The sequence below is a fragment of the Phaseolus vulgaris genome, chromosome 9, assembly GCF_051622355.1.
Source record: "Phaseolus vulgaris cultivar YP4 chromosome 9, ASM5162235v1, whole genome shotgun sequence".
In the NCBI taxonomy this organism is placed as follows: Eukaryota; Viridiplantae; Streptophyta; class Magnoliopsida; order Fabales; family Fabaceae; genus Phaseolus; species Phaseolus vulgaris.
Window position 1 is genome coordinate 22,030,979 of NC_143506.1, and position 23,441 is coordinate 22,054,419.

The 23,441-nt window shown below is 29.8% G+C and overlaps 2 protein-coding genes across 3 annotated transcripts; both read right to left on the reverse strand.

The window, feature by feature from the left end:
* Positions 1-839: 839 nt before the first annotated feature.
* On the reverse strand, positions 840-7,447 carry LOC137820217 (TOM1-like protein 3). 2 transcript variants are annotated; one of them, XM_068624165.1, is made up of 10 exons: positions 7,255-7,447; positions 6,623-6,777; positions 5,127-5,205; positions 4,795-4,893; positions 4,570-4,683; positions 3,979-4,124; positions 3,205-3,286; positions 2,165-2,250; positions 1,889-2,080; positions 840-1,666 (listed from the first exon to the last, which is right to left on the reverse strand). In XM_068624165.1, exons 2-10 carry the CDS (start codon positions 6,730-6,732, stop codon positions 1,057-1,059), a joined length of 1,518 nt encoding a protein of 505 aa, XP_068480266.1. In that variant the 5' UTR covers positions 6,733-6,777; positions 7,255-7,447; the 3' UTR covers positions 840-1,056. The 2 variants fall into 2 exon arrangements, with proteins under 2 accessions (XP_068480266.1, XP_068480267.1); XM_068624166.1 differs by having other exon boundaries at positions 6,623-6,836; positions 7,255-7,405.
* Positions 7,448-13,313: 5,866 nt separating this feature from the next.
* Positions 13,314-15,747, reverse strand: LOC137821193 (uncharacterized). Its single transcript, XM_068625667.2, has 2 exons — positions 14,709-15,747; positions 13,314-13,799 (listed from the first exon to the last, which is right to left on the reverse strand). The coding sequence occupies exons 1-2, from the start codon at positions 15,452-15,454 to the stop codon at positions 13,733-13,735; spliced, it is 813 nt and encodes a 270-aa protein (XP_068481768.1). The 5' UTR covers positions 15,455-15,747; the 3' UTR covers positions 13,314-13,732.
* Positions 15,748-23,441: the final 7,694 nt, after the last annotated feature.

Consider the following 23,441-nt stretch of genomic DNA (forward strand, 5'->3'; position numbering starts at 1 on the left):
TAATTTAATTGATTAACTAATGAATTAATTGTTAGATCTTAAGATTTATGGTATTAGCAAATACAAACTTAGTAACATTTATTTGGGAAATTAATGAAGAGGGAATTGGAAGAGATGGTTAGCTTTAACGATGTGGGTGGGGGCTGGATGTATGCGAAGGTAAATCCACTAAAACGGACAAATTAGTTGCAGAAGTACGAAGGTTCCTCGAGTTCTATCCCAACTCCCAACAGTATTATATGTAGAAGTAATTGTTATAAAATTGACGAGGGGCCATGAAAAGGTAAAGAGACCCACATTTAACTTCATTTAGCGAGTGTCTGAGTATAATTCTCCGATCATATCCGATCCACCTTTAAAGCATAACAGCTATTTCGTAACCTTTTTCATGTAAATTATACATAACACATGTTTATACAAATAAAATATTTTATCAATACTGAATATTTAAATTTGTCGGCCACCTCAATAATGAATATTATTCAGAGGTTGCACCTAGGTCTTGTTTGCTGGATCTAGTGGCTTTTCTAGCTATGACCACTGGGTAAGGAAAAATTCTATAATTCCAATGCAAGTTTTCTTAATTCTCTAAGCAAGGGAGCAGATACTGATAAAAGCATTATCCAGGTTTCTGACTATCACGGACTCCTACTGTTTACAGTATAATGATGTTATCAGCCTACGTGCTTTTGGGCTTGAACATTCCTTCTAATTGTCGATCATCAACTAGGATCTCAGCACTTGGACCCCGAAGCTACGCAAGAGCTTAAAATTTGCCCATGCAATAGCCACCACCCACTCCCTTTTTGTAACCAGCGTATTTGAAATGACTCTGATGCTTAAAAGAATCTGATATTATTGAAAACATAAGCCAACAAATTCAATATGAACAATATACATGAATATACGCAATATATGTAAAATACACGCATGATCAATTCATATCCGAAGGGTCCTAAACAACCACAAACAGGTCGCTCTCATTGATCTGGAAAAAAAAACAAGATAAACAACATTCATAAACCGTACCAGCACAAGCAAAGCAAACACAATATATCAATATGACCTATTATTGGGTTTGGAAGATGATGAGGTTTTGGATTTCGCAAAATCAACAAGATCTTTGAAAAGGGCATCTTCTGGCTTCTGTTCTTTGGTTGGGGTGGATGAATTCAGCGAGAGATTTTGAGTTTGTCCCACCAAGCTGTCATAAGAGGAATTGGATCCACTACTTGAATGGGATGCACCTTGTTGCTCAAAAAACTGTTGTCTCTGATTATACTTTGAAGGTGGGGGTGGAATGATGCCAGAAGATTGGGTATCCAAGGGAGCTTGAGGCAGCCTCTCAGAAGATGGCTGTTCATCATACACAGGCTGGCTGCTAAAAATAGGTGCTGAGGTACTCACGGCATGGGGACGAGATGAAGACACTGATGAGGTTGGATTAGGGCTAGAATGGACAGGAGCTGCAAATGAAGTGCGTTCTGAGTTTTGAGGAGATCCTTCTGTCTTGTATGTATCACCGCTGAGATAGTCAACCACACCAGTGCCAGAGTAGACAGGCTTCTTTGATGCTGGCGGTGGGGGAATAACTGGGTTTATCCTCCCTGGTTCTGCCTTGTCATAGACTGGTTTCCTATTCTGTGCATGAGAATCACGTGATGACCTGAAATCATAGTATTTAAATGTTTATGAAACTGAAAAGGAAGAGAAAAACGCAAGGGGAATAGAGGATAATTGGCATGGTTACAGGGGAGACATATCCACTACAAAGGGTATCATATCAATTATCTTGAAAATATGTCAAGCCTATCCTATGACTCCCCTCAACACAATTGTGCGCACTAAGAAAGATGAAGTAACTACACAAGAACTTCTGGGGTTTCACCTATGGGCTAGTTGAGCAAAATCCTCTTCTGATTCATCATCTTCATGGTTTACATTTACAAGTGGCAGAACTGTAGTTTCTGCTTCTCTAGCACCTGAATCAGAAGTTCCTTTCACCATATCATCATGTCTACAGAGCACTCGCTGAAGACTGTCATTCAGTGCCAATCCCTTACCTAAAAGCTCCTCATCCCTGAAAGTGAAGAAACCATTACAGTCACTCTTTATAATTGCAAAAAGAAAAGAGACTTAGTAATTGAAGGAAAAAAATACTTACGTAGTAGTGTTCACAAGAAGCATGACCCGCTTTTGGTATGAACGGCACTGGTCAACAAGGTCAACAATCACTTCCTCCTTCACACCCTGAAACATTTGTCCAGAATAATAAGAAACAAATGAATAATGACAACTTGCCACAACAGTTTTGTACTGAACTATAAAGTTAATAGCAAAACAAACAAAAGCATTAAGATTGAATTATATCCTAATTAATTCTGCAAATAGATCCAAACATGTTCTGGACTATAATGCCCCAAACATTTCATGGCTAACTCAGCATATTAACATCTTAGTTCTGCACTTGGAAGGCATGCTTTCATAGATCCGGTCATGCACTGGACTATCATGCCCCATTTCTTGGTTAGGTACTTAATAATCTCAGCTAAATACAATGTGCATTCAGAACACCAGGGCAAGCAAAACTTACAAAATTCTGACTTTTAAAACTAGAAAAAAACAATTAGTGATCTGTTCAAAGCTATAAATGTGCCTGACAGTTTTTTCATTCTTCTGGATGGTATATTATGCTTATTTTTATACAATTACTACAAAATAAGTAACTTGATCTGGGCCCACTAAGTTTTCTAAGTCATGAATGATCTTGATATTGAGACTGGAAAATTATATCTGCTAGCAAAGTTATAGGATGAAGGTGGACCAACAAGAAACCCTTGAGTCACACAAAAACATATAGGAGTCTCACCTAAATATGACACATTTCAGGCGTTCAGTTGTGCCAGAGTGGGGAGGAAAGGGGTCCTTCTTAAAGTCTTAACTTGATCAGAATATTACTAATAATTGTCACAACCTACTTATTCCAATTTGCTAATTGGAATGAAACCCATATCCCGAATTCCACAGTACCACCAAACAACAAGCAGGATATGAAAACACGGAAACCAAAAGACAGCAATTTCAAAGCTCAAACCTATACATACTTCCATAGACAAGAAAAACGGAACAAAGGTTCCAGAAAGAAGCCAGCAGAAAAGGAACAAGAAATAATAATAATAATAATAATAATAATAATAATATCACCTCATGGTCTTTAGGATTCAAGGCACTAAGCATTTCCATCAACACATCAGCTAGTCCTTCAGCATTTTGAATCTCTATCAAACTGCTTATAAGCAAATCAAGTATGAGAAGGATAAAGCAAACACCAACGTTCTTTTGCATGCTTCATACAAGAATGACTAATTACGAGGAAAAACAGGGCTACCAAAAAACTCCTAACCAAAATAAGAACAATGACAACAATAGTTAGAAGAGCTTCAAAATACCCCTTGTAAATATGTAAGCAATCCCTAAATAAATTAACACCACCAGCATATCTTAACCTATAGGAATTAATAATCCTAAATGCATCAGGCCAATGTGATTGTCAACAATGTTGCAATAGAACAAATTCTGCGAGGGAAAACAAGGTAAATAAAATTTATAAACTTTACCATGATATATAGCCATCAATGACAGCATAACTACTGGCCACAAAACATAGTTGCTAACAGTGAGAATGTGTGGTATAGGGTAGCAATGAACATTTTCAAATAACCTCATTAACATGTTACCTGAGAAGATTTCTTACCAATGGTGAACTACAGTAAACTATACATCAGTCACAGAAAGCAGGGAGCTTTTGCAAAAATGCATAAATTCAACAATTAAGAAACCAACAATTTACAAGGTGATAAATACCCTGTTAATTTCCTTGCACAATGTGATATGTATAAAACAATGTTAACTAACCTCAACTCACAAAACAAAAATAACTATTAGAACATTATGAACATGATAAAGTTCAAAGAGCACCTAAGGCCAGATGCATCTGACTGGAGAGAAGCCTGAATAGTAGCATCATCATATTCTTCAGCAGAATGAACAATTGGCTGAGTTTGAGGAGGAGTGAAGAATGGTACACTATTCTCATCTCGTGGTGGAAACTCAACTCCAGCAGACTATTAATTATCAAAAACATTACATTAGCTCTAAGTCGAAAAGCAACAATTTAATGATACATTAGTTTAGAATAATGAGTTTGACATATTAATAGTATGTGTAATGACATATTAGAATTGAACAGTGATTGCTTATACATTATTAATTATATATGCATATGCATTTGAGAGGGTGGGATTTCCAAGGTTGGATATGAATATCGCAAACTCACAGTTGGATGCAGGTGCAGCTCACGTAACAATATAACCCATTAACCCACTAAATAGAAATACAAAAAGAAACAATGATGACCTAAGTCGACCTTGGATAAATAAAGCGACTATAATAATATGTTGCATACAGGCAGAAAAAACTAATATGACTCTAGTAGGAAAGAATTTCACAGTACAAACGCATAGAATAAATTAATTTCAGAAAGTAATGTCTAGATAAAGAATAGCCGACCTTCAATTCATTATACGCTGCATGATATTGAGGATAAACCCCAGTAGACCCCCCAAAAGCTTCTTGCCATGTATCAATTAAAATCAGTATCTTTTCCCTCACATTTAAATCTGGCTGTAAAAGAAGACAGCAATGGATAAGAAACTATTCCACTTCCAAAATACAAAATACAATTGCACAAGGAACATTTAAAATGAAATATAAAGTGTCAAAACCAGTAAATACCTTCTTCTTCACTATCTTAACCATTTCATGTAAGATATCCCGCTCGATTATCTGCTGAAATACACTTTCACCACAATTTTTACTGAGGGTCTCCAATACCTATATCAAATACAAAGCACCTGAGTCAGGTAATCATTGCTTTTTTAAAGTATTTTACACCTAATCTCTTTCTATAACGGCAGATTAAAAACTTTTAATCATGGCGACTTTTCATATTGTACCTTTCAAAAGGGTATAAATCTAGTAATAACTCAAAACACATATTTAACACATTATATCCAAGTAATGAAATATTCACAATTATCCAAAAGTAAAACTTCAGAAATACTGACAAAAAGTGCCAGAAGCTGTATTTTTGGATTTTTACTGCCCAAACGTTTTTTGAGTATCTTCAATGCATCCTTTGCTTGCCTGTAAAATTTAATTAGTTATAACACAGAAGATCAGGAACAATTTAAAAAAGAAAAAACCCATGAGAAATCAAAATAACGATCAATGAAATGAATTACATACTTGAGATCCAAAACTAAAATGCAGGATCAAATTCAAAAGTGGTTTAATTTCACTTCTAGTTCTCCTGTTTTCATCAATTTTTGGTTTTATTCCCCTGATTTTGAATGAAAAAACATAATGTGCAAATTATTCAAATTGATACAATTGAATTCCTCGTCCATTTGCTTCATCTGTATTCAAGTGCACAATTTTGCTGACTGTAATAATGTGTTTCTTTATAATATTATATGCAGCAAAAGAGTGTCACATTAATGGCAAAATGATAAATGAAGATTCAATTGCAACATTTCGAAAACTAAGGGGGCAGCAATTTGAAATTAAAAAAGGCACCAAAGGAATTTGAAATTAAAAAAGGCACCAAAGGTGTGATTAAGCATCAAAATACAACTCAATGAACTGAATATCACAATTAAGACAGTTTACCATTGTGTTCTATGTGGTAAGAACTTTCTATGGTTTCCAACTCAATAATCCTTCAAAAATGAAAACCTATACTTGTTTCAGTTCAGATATATATGTGATACATTGATAGAAATTCCATTGCTCCCTTTTCAATGAAAACCCTGAACACATAGCCGTTGCTTTATGAGGAAGAAAAGAGCCCTTAACACTGCCCTTTTATTCACAATTGTATGAGTGCATAACAGGAACATGGCAACTCAAAACTTGAGAAAATAATAAATGATGTAGTGATCCACAGATGCCCAATAAAAGGTGACTTTGTCAAATATGATCGGCCAGACAATTTTAGTTCAAACCATCTAACAACAAAGAACTCTTTCTAGCACAGAAAGAGTGCAAGATAGAAGTAACCCCCAACACAAACACTTTTAACCAACATATAAGAGGGTAAAAGATGTACATCAAATTAACTTCTTTGAGATGCAAGATTACAAATGGACTTACTGAAACAGAGTACAGGCAGTTATCCTAAATACAACATAACTAAGGGTGTGTATGGACGAGCTTCTTCAGAAGAACTTTTAGGAGAAAAAAATATGAAGAAAAATTAAAATTATTTTCTCCATAAAGTTAAAATTAGTGTACGTACAAGTTAATTCATAAAAGTTCTCTCATATAATATAACTTCTCTAAATTCTTTTAAGAGCACATAAGCTAATTTTAGCTAAGGCAGAAACTCATTTCATCTTGTTGTTCATATTTTTTTTTTCTTAGAAATGTCGTTCAGAAGTTTGTTCAATCAGACCCTAAGAAACCATCTAACTCTGATTAGAGAAATAAAATTATAATCATGTATGAAAGTATTCATACAGCAAATACACTGAATCTCCAAGCAAAGCATCAGAAACAATACCCCGGGTCCATATTAATGATATCACACAACTCTATGTTGACAGCCCAGTCCGGGCCAATGAGCATGTCACTAGTTGCTCTGTCAGCACAGGCAGCAGCGTTGTTAGCCATCTCTATCTATCTCCAGCAAGTCAAGTCCCTCTACTGTTAACCTTTCTGCAAACCCAACCAAACAATATCAATAATAAAGCCCTTTCGAAAATGTAGAGTGCATCCTACAAAAAAATTAACAGTTATTTGATCAGCAATCTAAATTAAAAAACAAAATCATTCCGTCCAGGTGTTAACAGAGAGAGAAAGAATGCAACGAGGTCAGCATCGAAATTGACAGCAGAGGAACTCAATCCAGCAGATGATCGAAATCTAGATATGGCAAAGAAACCCTATGGGGAAGTAAAAAGCAAAGCTGAATCGTTTGATAGAGTGGAAAATTTAGAAAAGAAGAAAAAAGCAGATCACAATGATTGAATCGAAATCAAAAAAGTGGGTAGGAAGGACCAGATGAAGGGAAGAGAAGTAAGAAGAAACAGATAAAGGTTTATGCAGAGATGGAAGGAAGGTAGAAGGCCATAGTAGAGAGTTGACAAGAAAGAGAAACTAAACTGAATGATAAAGAGGGAAAAGAAACAATACCCGTGTGTGACAAAATCAGAGAAGAATAAGAAGAATTGAGAATCAGAAACGAAACTGAAATGAAGAAGGAAGTGATTATAGCAGTGAATTTGGGATTGTAAGAGCTACACCAACACCCAACCCACGCTTTTTGTATGTCACCGCCCACTCCTCTTCTTTATTATTTCCTGCTTTTTTCAAAACTTTTTTTTACAACTGTTTTTAAGGAAATTGATTATTAATATATTTTGACATTAGTTGTCAGAATATTAACCAAATGTGCCATAATTGATAATACTTATTTTGATTAGTATAATGACATCTGGAGAGAGAAATTAGGAAGATTAAGAAATTAATTATGATTTGTTCCTGTTGATTAAAAAATGTAGTTAAGCAATTGTTTATACTAGTATTTGGCGAGGTTTTCTATTATGACTTTGGTAGAGAATGGAAGAAACGGTTCCAAGTCGTAAGCGCGTTTTCTCTATCTTTTCTCTGTTTGTCTCTGTTTGGATTGGATTGGGAATCACGGGTGACGTTGGAATTGGAAGGGTCAACCACATTTGTACTTCTTTGTTGCCTCCCAATTTTAACATCCAACTATAAATATAAAAGCATATTACCATCAATATAAATAATTAATTTTAATAGAGTCACTTTTATTTTTTACTTAAATTATTATTTTCTTATTAAATATTGTAACAAATTTTATTTACGATATGAAGAACATGTATTAATCATGCACGGTTTTTAATATAATTATATATATATATATATATATTAATGGAATGAAATAATACTATATATTATTCTTCTGGAAAGCTATTCCACGAATCCGCTCATGGGTCAGATCAAATGTACTGTTTTTCTATTTGACTTTTAAGAAACAAATCATCTTGTTCATAAAGTATTCCATTTTATTCTTATTCGTGAAGTATATCACTTTGCGTATTGAAAAAAAAAAAAAATAAGTAGAAGTAAAATAATTTTGTAGGTTATTTTTTTTGTTAAAAAGACTGCTATTTAATAATTAATAAATAAATAAGTTTTTTCCTTGTTGGAAAGAATGCTATTTAGCAATTAATAATAGCAATTGTATACAATATGAAAAAAAAATATATAAATACATTAACTAAAAGAGAAAAGTATACACAAAAATGATATCATATAAAAACAACTTTTCTTTTCTTTTATCTTTAAAACTATATTGTCATATATATATATATATATATAATGTAAAAAAGCTATTAGTTTCTGTCTTATTTATTTAATCGATTTTATTTAAAAAAATGAGTTTAATTTGTTAAAAAAATATTAAACTTGAGATTAACTTATTTATAACTTAAATAATTTTATGTGTATTTTATTTACCACAGATTTTAATTATTGATTTTGTAGTGAGCGATTGTTAATCTATTCTTTTGTTTATTAGAATACCCTTCTACTTTGAAAGAGCTAAATTCTTTTAAAAGGTTCCCAACTGCTGAATGAAGAAAGAGCTGCTTTTCCTTCATTCCTCTTTTCAAACAGTGGTATATACTTGGTTGAAAAGTGTGTAAAGAAAAGTAAGAAGAATTGAAAATTTAAACTAAAGACAAAATGGCATAAATGAGCATGTTGATTCTTAATGTATTAAAAACCTATTCATAATCCATAATTTTCTTTAATATTATGCAATCATTTTAAAATATCTGATTATATTTGCTACATAAAATAAGCCTTAGACATGACCCTAAACATCTATGATATATATAAGATCGAAATGTCTTATACATGTTTAAAAATATTTTGAACATATAAGATAAATGTCATTTAAACATAAATTTAAAAGAAAAAAAATATTTAATATCAGATTAATATAATGATTAATTGTGATATCAGAATTTAGTTCTACTAACTTAAAGGTCCAACACATGTAAATATGTTGACTAATATGAAGTTCAAATATATATTTAATATTATTTATTATCATCAACAATCTAATACTAACTAATTTCACATCAAATAATCTTTTATAGTTATCCTAAAATCAATACTTGAAATCTATTAAGTGCAGACACCAGAAATTCAAAAATATTAATAACGGAAAGACGAGATATTCCTAACTATAAAATAATATTATAATTTGAGATGTTGATATAAAGTGTAGGAAAATATGTTAGAAATTTGCTATTGATTAAAAATAAATTGTTTGTAGTATATAAATACGATAACTTGAAATTGTATTAAGGAGCAGGGTGATGGTGAGGTTGATTATGCTGATCATCTAATCATGTTTTTATTGAATTTTTTTAAAATATGAAAATAACTTTACTAAAATTGAAATTAGGTTAAGGAAGAGATCTGCATCCAATCACAACACCCCTTTGTTTTCGCGGAGTAGTCGTCACGGCCACGGCCACCTTCGTGTTTGCGCAGCAGCCGCACCGCCACCGCCACTGTCACCTTCGTTTTCACGTTGAACGCAGCGGGCAGTGTCGTCTTGTCATTCTTCCGTTCGCATTTCTCCTCTGAGGCAGCTGTATCCATTGAGAATGCTAGAAAAAAAAAATCACTTAACTTCTTGATATAGAAATCCATAAGTCAAAAAATATACTTACGCATGCCCACATCCAGAGCATAGTTAACTATTCCGGATATGTACATCCGAAATTCAAAACCCAATTTCAGATATGTACATCCAGAATACAAAACCCAATTCTGGATAATGATATTCGTAACGCATTTCTCTACTACGGACATACGTGTCCGGGAGCTTCAAATGCAAATGTTAATTGCTTACGGATGTTTATATCCGGAGTGTTTAACAAAGACAGGGGAATAATGGGATTTAAAAAAAAAAATCGGGTGCAGGAAGCAATTAATTGGGTGCAGAAAGTAATTGGCTGAAGGTGAAGAAGGATGGTAATGGAGGTGAATCGGCATCGAAGCCCAATTACTTATGGACATTATCATCTCCAACAAAGGCATGAAACGGAGAGATAAAAAAAGTTAACAGATTTGACAGTGAAGGACATTTGAAGGCCCAAGGTAGCCAATATGCTGTTTGCACCACACCTCTCATTTTAGTAGCCCAACTCAATGTACTGTCATGATTTAACTAATATATAACTTCAGAACTAAACTCAGCCATCTAAGAACACCAACATCTTTTTCACCATCTTATAATATTATATTTTATATCAGTTGAGATTTGTAATTATCATTTCTCATATCTCATGTGTGCATTTATTTAAGTATATTAACATATGAGTTACGTTAGTAGTCAATAAATTTTTTTATCTCACAATAATATTTAACATGAGACAAAATTTTAAATGGTTAACTTTAAAATAAAATTAACTAGCCTAATACTTTTAATTGCTTTGAAAATTAGTTTTTTTACTTATGAAAATTGATACCATGAAATCAAGTTATATTTATAAAATATATAGGATAATATAACTTTTATTTTTGGATAATCAGCCTTAAGATTATATTCTATGACTTATTATCTTTATTATTATTATTATCACTATCTTTATTACTATTATCATTGTTTAATGATAATAATAAATATCATTATAGTATTGTTCTGGGTAATAAGCTAGCAACAATGAAAAATAAAATATCATTATACATTATATACCTTATTACTTGGTACAAGTTATTTTTTTTCCTTCTAATTTAGTTTTGACTATTTACTTTCAAATTTTAAAAGTTCTACAACTTTTTGTTTATCTTCAAATTTTGAATAAAAAAATTAAACATTATAGTGATTTAATATTTGTAAAAACTAATTGAAAAAAATAATAGAAAAAAAAATTGTAGAAATTAATTGAACGTTTGTATAAAATTGTAAAATTGTTGAACTGATACCTCCATTTTGATTCACTTCAATAATATATATATATATATAATAAAATTACAATCAGTAAAAATTATACAATATAAATACTAACAATCATATAAATTGACTGCAATATTAACGATAAATAATTTAAGACTAATAAAGTTTAAATTAATAACAACACTATTCATCCATTATTATAAATAATGATGTGATAATTTTGTAAATTTGAAACTTTGAAATTATTGAAAATTTATAAATAATGATGTAATAACAACATTATTTAGAAATTTTGAAATTTATAACATTTAAAAAAAAATAAATAAATGTTATATTTCTGTGATTGAAAATAAGATCCACTAGCTTTTTTGAAATAACAATTTCCACTTAGTTATTTTTTTTATTTACTTGGTTCTTGACTTTAGCATTTTTTTTCTGAAAAAAAAAATGATACTTACAAGAAAATGTAGAAGAAAAAAAAGGTGCGAATGTGATTACTGTTAGTGTGAAATCGGCGCGTTGGTTGGTCATTAATACTCCACACTATTCACATTAAAATAAGAAGAAGAAAAAAATATTGTAGTTGGTGTAATTGTTTCATTGAAAAAGAAAAGAATTTGAGTAGATAGATATATTTTAAGAATTCTTTCTTTTCCTAATTTAATCTTTATATTTTAAGAATCCAATTTTATTTAATTATTAATTTTGTATGATTCTTAAAGGCTGGTCTAATTGAATCGTAGATTTAATCTATTATTTGATAAGATACGTTAATAAAATAAAATAAAAAAATAAAATTATAAATTATAAATTATAAAATGATTAAAAATTGCAATAAGAATAGTGCAAAAAATACATCGCCTTTATATAATATAATGATAATGATGATATAAATTATTAAAAATATTTTTTCTGATAAAATTATTAAAAAATGTATCATCTTTATATAATGGTATAAATTTAATATTTAAAAATGAAATTAATTAAGATTATAATAATTTTAAATTTTAATTATCTGAATAATATTTTTATGATAAATTAATGTAAAAATAATATAAGAATAAAATAAAATACTCCGTAAAAAAAATCTAAATGAGAATAAAATAACTCTTAAATACAATAGTTTATGAACGAGAATCCAATTTTACATTGTAAGAATATTTTTTAATAATTATACTCGTTATTGAAAAGCTATTACCTTTTCATTTATGGAATTTATCATTATTTTTCTATCTAGATATATTTTAAATTTCTTTTGCCTACTTAATATTTTATTTTATTTGATAACTCGTACTTTCTTTTATGACTATTTTATTTTACTTTTCTATTTCAAATACACAATTTGCCCTCTACCATAATCCTGTTAACATGATTAAGTTTGTTTTAATTGATTCTATTCACTTTTAATCATCATTTTGCGACTTTGATTAAATAATTCAATTTGATTTATATATCAATAAAACAAATTGTTAATATGTTTTAACTTGAGGGAGATAAATTGGAAACATAGGAATTGTTTAAATAGAGGAAAGTTAACATTAATAAAATTTATGATATGTATCTGAACACATGGTTATAGATGAAACATAAATTAACAAGTAATTATTTCTTTATTCAATTTGATTATTCAGATTGATGTAGATGTTAAACTATGTATTTAAAAACATTGATAAAATAAAATGTTAGTTTTAAACAAAAATGTTTATGTATGTATAGGGGAAAATTATTATAATCTTTCACTTTTTGTACAAGAATAAATATTGTACAAAATATTCTCTAACTTTTGTATGCATGTGAGATTTGTAAACATACAAATGTAGTGCAAAAATAGAATGTTGTGAAATGATAAATAATTCAAAACAAACAAATGTTGATTTTAAAGGGTGTAACACATAAAACTAAGGTCAACTAAGTATAAGACCAAAATCAAGTGTAATACAATTAGCCTAACATTTTTTTCAATTGGAATACCCTTAAATGCTCCAATCTTAATTCATTTAATCTTTGTCAATAGTTTCTTAGAGCTGCTAAGAATCAATTGAACCAATTCAGAACCCTAAGAAAATTAGGATATTTAGGCAAAAATTATTTTATTATCAATATTTTTTATTTATCTAAAATGATTTTAAGATAAATAAAAAATAATTTAAATATTACTCATAGATATAAATTATTTTATTAATTATTATACAATTGAATTTGTCCATTTTGAATAGAAAGATAAATATTCTTTTAAAATCAAAATATCAAGTTTTAAAAATAGAGAGTAGATTAAATAATATGAATAAAAAGAAAGAAGTACATAATTGTTTATTCAAATAGCAGCATAAACATGTTAATTGGTACTTATGGATCACACTAAAGTAAGGAGCACTTCAATTGTGGGATCCAAGGCATCATAAAATGTTTCGAAGCAGTTTGGTAGTGATGGGAGGATATAAGTAAAAAATTGGAACTTAGTAAATCTTCTCTTGGCGTGCTTGTATTTGCCTTATCAGATTTGAAATCAGAAAAGCTGTAATTACATGAAGCACACTCACATTTATACAGATTCCATCCCCACAATGCACTTTTAAGAGATTTCATCACTCATAAAAATTTACATGCTACAGTTATCAAATGACTTGTGAGGATCATGGACCACCGTGTTCCATCACAAACTACCATATCTTACTTTCGTGTTTGGCTTTTGGGTCTGCGAATGAAACCCCAGCAAAGTCTACCACCCTTCTCACGCCTGCATCACATCCAAAAATTAAATACTAACTCATCAGATTACAGGCACAATACTAGGATAAATTACACAAGCAAGTGAATATTTGGTAAGTCATGATTTATATTTACTATTCCTAAACAATGCAGTTACATAATTGTTACCCTATTTTCCTTATTCAAAATAAACACCCTATACTAGGTTGTTTTACTCCAATGCCGTGCTCAATCAGATTAGCATTGGACGAAAATATTTGCAACCAGTTGTTAAACCCTCTCTTTTTTTCTTCTTCATATTTATAAAGTCCTTAAAAGAAGGACTGAAAAAGGTCCCATAGCCTCTTGACCCGTGACAGTCACGGATTGATATTTAAGATGCCGTTTCAAGGCAAGTTCATGAGCGTTCCCACTTTTTTTGTGGGTTGAAATTGTCCTTTGACTTTTTAAGTCATCCACCTATTGGGGTGGAATGCAACAATCGAGACACCATGTTATTTTTTTCATCTTTCAAGCACATATGCTTTCTTAGAAACGGTTAAATTTACATATGCTTCCTTAGAAATTGAATGATAGACAACTGAATATTCTGATCTAGTAGTTACAAAAACCAAACAACCGAATAAACTGCAAGCTTCAACTTTCAACTAAGAAACTATCGCTGTAGTTTTAATCTGCTACTTTTCAATGTCTGAGCATTTTTGTTTAGTTCTCGTACAAAACATGCAATTTCATATATGCTTTCAGTACAGTTCTGCGATTTACATAAAGGGCAGCATAAATTATGTCATACGGGAGTTTTGATTGGAGAATTTTGTAAAAAACATATGTAAAGGACTATGTCTACTCCTCTGATATAACTCATCCACTTTGCAGTTAATTAGTAACTGATTAAACAAGGCACCCAAATAAAATCACAAGAGAAGATGGAACATACCTGCTGTTACTCCGGCTATTGCTGCTGCTGCTACTACTGCTACCAGAACTTTTGGAACTACCACTATTGAGACTGGATTCACCACTGTCACTCCCTTTACACGCTGAAGGACTCTTCTTCCACCACTCCTTGTCAACACCACCCTTTGTTGATCCATCGGGTTTAGGGGTAACTCTTGAACTGCTATTCCCAGAGGACTCATTCTTCTTCTTCTTGCTCTTGTTCTTCTCCTTAGACCCCAGAGAAAAAGGAAGCCCCATTTTGAGGTAGAAACCTCCACGGTCAATGTTCCCGTTTTTCTTCACCTGTACCATCTTATTACCAACCCTTTTACCGCCGCCGCCACCACCACCACCGCTTTTGTCCCTCTTGTACACGGTCAAATTCCTCCGATCTTCCACTTCGTTCTCTAGCCTGTGGTGTTCGACGAGGTCCTTCAAGGAGAGCTCGTAGTTGGACTCGGGCATGTTCTTCACCATTTCCATGAGTTCCCTCTGCCCTCTGACTATGGCCTGGGTCCTGGACGTGGGTGAAAGGCCCCGGTGGTCGTTTCTGGTGTGTGGGGGGCTGGTAGTCCACATGGGAGGAGAACAAATTCCAGAATCATCCACGTTGAGTTCCTGAAAAGGAGATTTGGAAGGCCACATAAGAGAGTTGGTGGGTTCCCATGTGGTGTGAGGTTTGTGTCGAGTGTCGTCGTACAGATGAAAAGAATTGGTGGGGTGGTGTGTCCTGGGATCAAGCATGGCTTTGGTTCTCTGTTCTGTTCTGTAATGTTTTAGAGTAAAAAGAGGAATGAAGGAATGAATGAATATATGTGTGTGTTGGAAGAGAGATGGAGCGTGATGATGTGTTGAGGGACGTCAGAGTTTGGCTGAAGGAGGTGGGGGTGATGCTATTAATTTCTTGGTAAGGAAGATTTAAAATGACACATATAGAGAGAGAGAGAGAGAGAGAGAGAGAGTTAAGAGGGAGTCTAAAAAGTCAAGGGGTTCTAGATTGTTGAGGATGTATTGTAATTGCAGGCACTTCCTTTCACATCTATCTCAGTTATACACCTTTTTATTATTATAGCTGCCTCTGCATCATACATTTAACAATATCTTATCAATCTCAAGAAAGAACAAACAATTACTGTCATTTCAATTTTACTCCTTTTTCTCTGTATTCTTCAATTTAAATATTCATTTATTTATTTATTATAAATATACTCTATTATAAATGAATCATCATTTTGACAAGTGTTTTTGACAGCAATTCTTCGCAAAAGAACCTTTATTGAGTATTTTTCAAATTGAAATGTTTTTTTTAGTAATTATAAATATCTAGAGTCAATCTTAATCAAATTTCATAGACGGAGCATAATCTTTTTATTTGAAATGTATTTTTAATTAATTTAACAGTTAATTAAAAAATTCTTAATCATCTCAAATTATTTTTCCTTTCTTTTATCTTGACTTAACTTAATTCGATAATAATAACAATAGTGTATTATAATATAAGTTATTTATCATAAATATAATATATAAATCTTATATATATATATATATTGAAATATTTATTTACTGTTAAAATATCTTTTCTATATATAAGAATGAACATATTTTAAAAAAAATTATATATTTAAATAAGTCAAGTTTTTAAGCACAATTTTAAAATAAAGAAGTTGTGAAACAAAATTCAGTTTGAATGATCAATTTTAATTGACTTATCCAAAATTGTGCATGCATGGATGTTTTCCGAATTTTGTTTGTTTTTTTTTGGTAAAGTTGTGCTGCTAAGCACATTTTTTTAATTTTTTAATTTAAATAATTATTGCAAAAACTTATTAAATAATAACTAAATTTAGAAATAAAAAAATTAGTCATTATATTAACTAAATTAATGTTATTTTAGAGAATAAAAAATTATTGATATATAAAGTAATTTTTATTATTAATAAAAAATTATAAAATAATTTGTAAAATAGTATTTAAATTAGTTCTCAAGGTTTTAGATATTAATATTTTATATTTTAAATTAATTTTTAAAAGATCAAGAGACTAATTTAAAATATAATGTAGTTAAAAACTAAAATTTTGGTAACTAATAGTTAGATACCAATTTATAAATTATTTTATAAATTTGTATTAATAATAGAAATTACATTAGATATCAAACATATTTTTTAATTTATAAAATAATTTATAATTTAATCATATAATAACTAATTATTTTAGTATTTAAAATTAATTTTTATTTAATAATTTTTATAATAATTTTATAATTTTTTTCTAATTTTTGGTTGAGTTGGTGATTATTAAATTGTTTTATAATTTTTTGTTGATTTTTATTGGTGAAATTGTGTTTTTAGCATGTATTTTTTTTAAATCATGCTTCCTAACACGTTTTATTGTTTTTTTTTTCTTCTTGTTTATTTGATTTTTTATGTTTTTAATTTCTATAAATTTAGATAATGTATTTAATTATTTATTTATATGTTAATTGAATGTTTTGGAATAATTTAAAATATTAAATTAGTTAGATATATTTATGAGCAACTATTCGGTTCATTACCATCCTAAAGTAGTTGAAGGAAATGTAGTAGAATTCTCTTGGTTTAATATTGTATTTTGACAGTTGTTTGATAACGCAATCGAGCTAATTCTAAGTGAAGATACATGAACACATATTTTGACACTAATTATAAGTTTTTTTATGTCATACATCAACTAGTAGAGTTCATCTAATGTATCTACTGTTATTGCCAAACATTAATTACATGTCAAATTATAGTTAGAGCTTAACTGTTTTGGTATATATATGTATCATTCTCTAAATCATCGCGTTGACTTCAAAACATCAGAGGTGGCATGTTACTACTGTAGTCATGAGCTTGAGATCACATTACATGTATTCTTTCCACTGTTGAACTTTTAACTATTGAAGACATTGAAGTTGATATTGACTTTCTATAAATGAAAATGTTAATTTGTATGTCTTTCACAATATAATTGAATGCTACACTTTTATTTTTTTTTATTTTTTTTAATAAACTAATTATTTTTTATCATAAGTGGTTTCGTATAGCACAAAGAACAAATACACCTACATATGCACTTCATCTATTAGGAAGCACATTTGACCACTTACAACCAAAGAAGGTTATTCCTAAACCCAATAATTACATTATTCTCCATATAGGTATTTTGTCACACTCACCCTAACAACAATTTTGTTTCAGATTTGTATGGATTTCTTATCGTCCAAATAATATCAGTTGTTTGATCACTATTGACGTCTCTCATATGAGTCATGCAAATGTTCCTCTTACATGTTTTTTCACAGTAGAGTTTCATTAAGCTAATATGGTTATGAGACAATTTAGACTTCATCAATGTATTCCTACGGACCTGTTAAACTTATATCAACTTTATAAAGAAGACACGAGGAGAATAAAAAATAAATATTTTGTCACAATATCATGATAAAAGGTTCAGAATATGGAACAATAGACATAACTGCCTAATTCAAGAAAATCAGTTAGACAGAAATGACCATTTGTGTGACATTGCACAATATATGCAATGGTACATCCACTACAATAATTTTTTGATTCACTGACAGATGGTATTACCATGAATATTACTGACGAATTTTTGTCCCTTGATAACTACCGGTGATTTTTGTCCATCAATAATTATCGACAATTGTTACCATCAGATATGATATTAAAAAAACGCAAATCAATATCTGTCGATAAAATTCATGAATAATTGAATACAAACACAATTCATCGATAAATTTAATAATACCAACAATAGTAATAATAATGTTAATATTAATAATAATAATAATAATTGAGAATATTATTAATTATCGATGAATGTTATCAACGGAAAATTCTGTTAGTAAGTTACCAACAAACATATTACCGACAATTTTTTGTCTATCAAAATTCCATCGGTAATTTTCATTTTGATCAACTAATTTTTTAGTTTTTTCGTAATGCATCCAATGTATCTAGTATAAAGACCACAACAAACATCTATGTCAAAGGACGATGTAACTTCATTTTCTATTACATCTCATAATGTAATTTTTAATCACACCCAACTAACCATTACGTTTCCAACAGGATGACACGTCCTAGAACCTTGAAGAAACTCAACCCCAACCATGATATCAACATATTGGACCGCTTAACAATTTCAACCATAATATCTTGTTGATTTTAATTTTCAACCACCTCTAATATTCTAATACATGGGATGGATAAAATTCACACCAGGTCTGATCAATCATCATCACAATATCAAGTCCCTCTCACATATAATTTTTTTTCATCTCAACCGATTTTTTGTTGAACTCCATGAAATATATTTATCTAATCACCCGCTCTTTGTATACAATTCAATATCATCTATAGATTATTACCGACCAACCATATCTTCACAAACATCCGATAATAAAAACGGGGACGATGAAGAGGGACATGATCACAATGAACATGAATCACGAGTTTCACTACCATCTCACCCATCTACCAAACATGGAGAACATAGACTCAGAAAATACACTAATTCTCATAGATAAATATTTTTTCTCTTATTATTAACCAAATTTTATTTTCATTTCAATTTATTGGATTTCACTAATATATATTTAACGACATTACTTTAAATTTTCCAAAATTACATTCAATTAACATAAGTAATTTCATTAATTAAATATATTTAACTACTTTTTAGAAAAAAAAAAGTTATTTAAATATATTTGACTATGTTAATATTTTAAATTATTCAATATACATTCAATTAGCATATAAATAGCTAATTAATTACATTATCTAAATTTATAAAATTAAAAATACTAAAAAATAAAATAAACAATAAAAAATAAAAAGGAAAGAAACACATGCTATGAAACACGATTTTATTTTATTTTATTGAAAAACGTACTAACGAATACGACTTTAAATAAATCTATAAAACATGCTAACAATTACTACTTGAACAAAAAATCAGAAAAAAAAATATTAAATTTAAAAAAACTAAAAAATATTGATAACATGATTTTACTTAAAAACAAAATGAAAATTAAAAGTATTTATACATGCACGACTTGTATGAGAAAAAAAAATCTTATCATTTAAAGTAAATTCATATTTGAAAGCATTACTTTTTTATTTTAAAATCATATTTTCAAATACGACATAAGGAATGTTTTGAAAAATCTAGCAATTTATGTAATTTATGAGAAAAATTACGTGTAAAAATTCCCCGGTGAGCTTACCTAACTTCATACCACAATTCTACAATAAGATTTACCAAATGGATCTACCACACATTCCTCAACATCGGTCCTTGCAATCAACCTCACAATTCTCTCACCACACATCACTTTTTTATCAACATCTCCTCTTTTAAACCACATACTACTACACTTACAACAAGAAGACAAATTTTACTAATATTTCAACTTTAGATGATAAATTTAAACAGTATCTATTATTTAACACCTTATTAAAATAAGATTATTTTTATGGATCCAACTCGATTAAACAGTTGCAAATGTTGCAGAAAGATATATCACACATAAATTGAATGAAAAATCTATCATTTAAAAAGGAAAAGATCAAGAAGCCTACTTGATCAAAGGCAGTGACTTAAGAAATTGTTGCAAAGGTAATTTCTTCTTAACGTTATCTTGTTTTATACAAGGACATGATACTTTGGAGTTATTTATTTGTCGGTTATAAGTTATAAGTATTTATTGTTTGGGACAGTGAAGAATGTCGCCACAAAGATGATCTAAAACGGCATGTGAGAGACCCACACAAACCTTTCTTTCCAATTAATTGTCAACAGATAATCATAGCAACCTTCCCCATTACGAATCTCTGCTCAAGGATCATTATATGCTTATCATTTTGATTGTTAACAAATAATATTGAATGTTTCCCAAGCAAAGTGGTAGCAGTACATACCATCATGGATGTGCAGTTGGTATATCAAAATATAGTTCTTATAGAGTGAGTGCTAATCAAACTCTCCAACCCATATAATTGCTTTTCAGAGATCATTATATGACCACAATTGAAGCTTCTTGTAGCTTTTAAAACACATTCGTTGGTTCGGTGAGCCTTATTGGTCCCTAGTCAAGTGTTAGCTTTCAATCAAGACTTCCAATTTTTGTTTTTTGTTTTAATTTTGATTACATATTTGAGTAATTTTTATCGACAAAATGGCTAAACCCATACATTTTTTTGACAAATATATGCAATAGTATTAGTTATTACAAATTATACTTTAAGTCTAACTCAATTTCATAAAATCGGAGATGTGGTTTGCAGTCACTTAAATACAATGAAATATTTTCATCTTTAGTTGATGTGAGATCTCCAATATACCCCTCACGCCGAGAATGACAGCTCGTGCGTGAGATAACATATTATGGGTGGTCGGATAACGATCCGATAGCGGATGACACAATAGGTCCAACAAACACTTGTTAAGATAAGTTTTAAATGACTCTAATACTATATTACAAAGTAAACTTTAAGCCTAACTCAACTCCATAAAATCGGTTCATGGAATGAAATTTACACTCACTTAAATACATTAAAATATTCTCCCATCTCTAATTGTTGGTGTGAGATCTCCAACATTAGTGATTATAAATTCAAGAACGTTGCATGTCGAACCAAAGATATAAGGGAGATGAACCATACTCCAGATATATACAAGTAGGTGTTTGGTAGGATACAAGTCTGTCTGTCACATTTTCATTTGATAAAGATATTGTAAGTTTTTCTATAGCCTAAAGTCTTTATTTCTCTCTTACTGTTTAGTGGCCACAAAACCTCACTTCATTTATTGAGTACTTTTTCTTCACCACAATTATGAAACTTGTTATAAAACACGAAGGAACCCACTAAAAAAGGCACAATAGGCTGGGATTAATTAAATTCATTACCAAACCTAATATCAATTTTTATATGATGTCAAAGTTTGGTCATGTTTTCTCCTTATTTTTCACTTTACCGTTCATTCTGGTATTAGATAGGACAATATTATGTTATATTTTATGCAAATTAAATGATAATTCTTGTAACTAAATAACTATTGCACCAAATAGTCATAATAATGTTATTACTATGAGTAAAAGAATCAAATTATATATAAATTGATAAGAATGCAAATTCATTCAATAATGTCTTTTATTTTATGAAAACACCTCTTTATGTCAAGAGGTAGGTAGCTAGAGTTTATGATACAGCAACACGTGGATAGGAAGTCGAAATCGAAAGTGAGAGAAAAAAAAATGCAACTCATACATTTGATTATTTATTTATTTATTATTGTACGGGAAATTTTATTTAAAGGTGAATTGTTTTAATACCAAAAATCTGATTCCTAAAAATACTGTATACAGGAATATTTCTAGTTGGTATTTAATATTTTAAGAAAAAATAAAAAAATTATTTAACAAAAAATATATATATTTTTATAGAAAGTAGGTTCTATTAATTGGTGAGATAGAATTTAGTGGTGTTGTATGTATTAAAAGTAAACTAACCTTAAAAAGAAATTGTCACAAACATGGCACATTAAATAGTATAGTACATGACATGCACATGCAGATGCTGGTGTACCACAAACAGAATAGAGAAGATTGAAGAAGAGAGTGGGTGATTTGATTTGATTTGATGAATTGAATTATTGGAGATTTGGGAGTTTCTTGTCTTCTTTCTGCACCGCTACTTTCAAGTTTCATAAATTGCCCACTGCCCTTGTCTGTTTCCATTACTCTACCTGAAAGAGAAACATATGATATTTAACTCCTTTTCTTCACATTTTGTTGAAAATATACACCACCAATACATATACTATACGTGTTTGATATCAAATCTTAATTATAAAAATAATTCATAATATATAATAATATATAATTATATATAAATCTTATTTTATAAAATTGAATTTAACTTTTATTTCTTAAGATGATATGATAATTATTTTTAGTCTAGTGAGTGTTCACTGCATTAATAAGACCATCTACTATTAAGCTACTTATTATATAGTCTTACGTACGAGTTAACTACTTTAATGTAATATGATATTTTAAAGATTGCACATTAATTAGAGATAAAAATATTTCATAATATACAAACGGATACAAATATTAATTTATAAATTAGTTTTATATCTTACTTTATAAGTTAATTTTACGCTAATACAAAATATCAAAACAACGATTTCATATAAAGACTATTAGTAAAAAACTGTCGCTAAAAAAAGACAATAACAAACAGTTTTAACGACAGTTTCATGAAAAACCGTTGTTAAAAATAATTGTGGGATACTTGAAAGAACAGTTGTTAATAATATTATTACTATTTCACTTACATTAATTATTATTTTTACTTTTTTATCATTTTTTAACATTTACGGATAATTCATATTCAAACAGCCGTGTTCTGTTCTGCATTATAAGATGTTCTTAGAAAAATGAATGGCAACAATTATAAGCAGAGGCATTATTTGGGATTTGGCCCTCCCTCTTGCTATATGCAATTAATAACATGTTGACTTATTTGTTTTTCAATCTACACTCATTTTTTTCCAAAAGAATAAGATCACACCAACTCCATGTTGTTTGTGATGAACTAATAATGGTATCTATTAAGGTTATTTTGTAATTGAAATTGATGTTCCAGTTAAGCCTGATGACCAGTCATTTAAATGGTTA

Bases quoted from the DNA above. Each gene is read 5' to 3' on its own strand.
- LOC137820217 (XM_068624165.1), bottom strand. From the start codon at position 6,732: ATGGCTAACAACGCTGCTGCCTGTGCTGACAGAGCAACTAGTGACATG. The intron at 4,894-5,126 runs GTCAGTATTTCT...TATTTGATATAG, and splicing joins TACAGCTTCTGGCACTTTTT to GTATTGGAGACCCTCAGTAA. The intron at 4,125-4,569 runs GTCGGCTATTCT...GATAATTAATAG, and splicing joins CAGCGTATAATGAATTGAAG to TCTGCTGGAGTTGAGTTTCC.
- LOC137821193 (XM_068625667.2), bottom strand. From the start codon at position 15,454: ATGCTTGATCCCAGGACACACCACCCCACCAATTCTTTTCATCTGTAC. The intron at 13,800-14,708 runs GTATGTTCCATC...GATGTGATGCAG, and splicing joins AATAGCCGGAGTAACAGCAG to GCGTGAGAAGGGTGGTAGAC.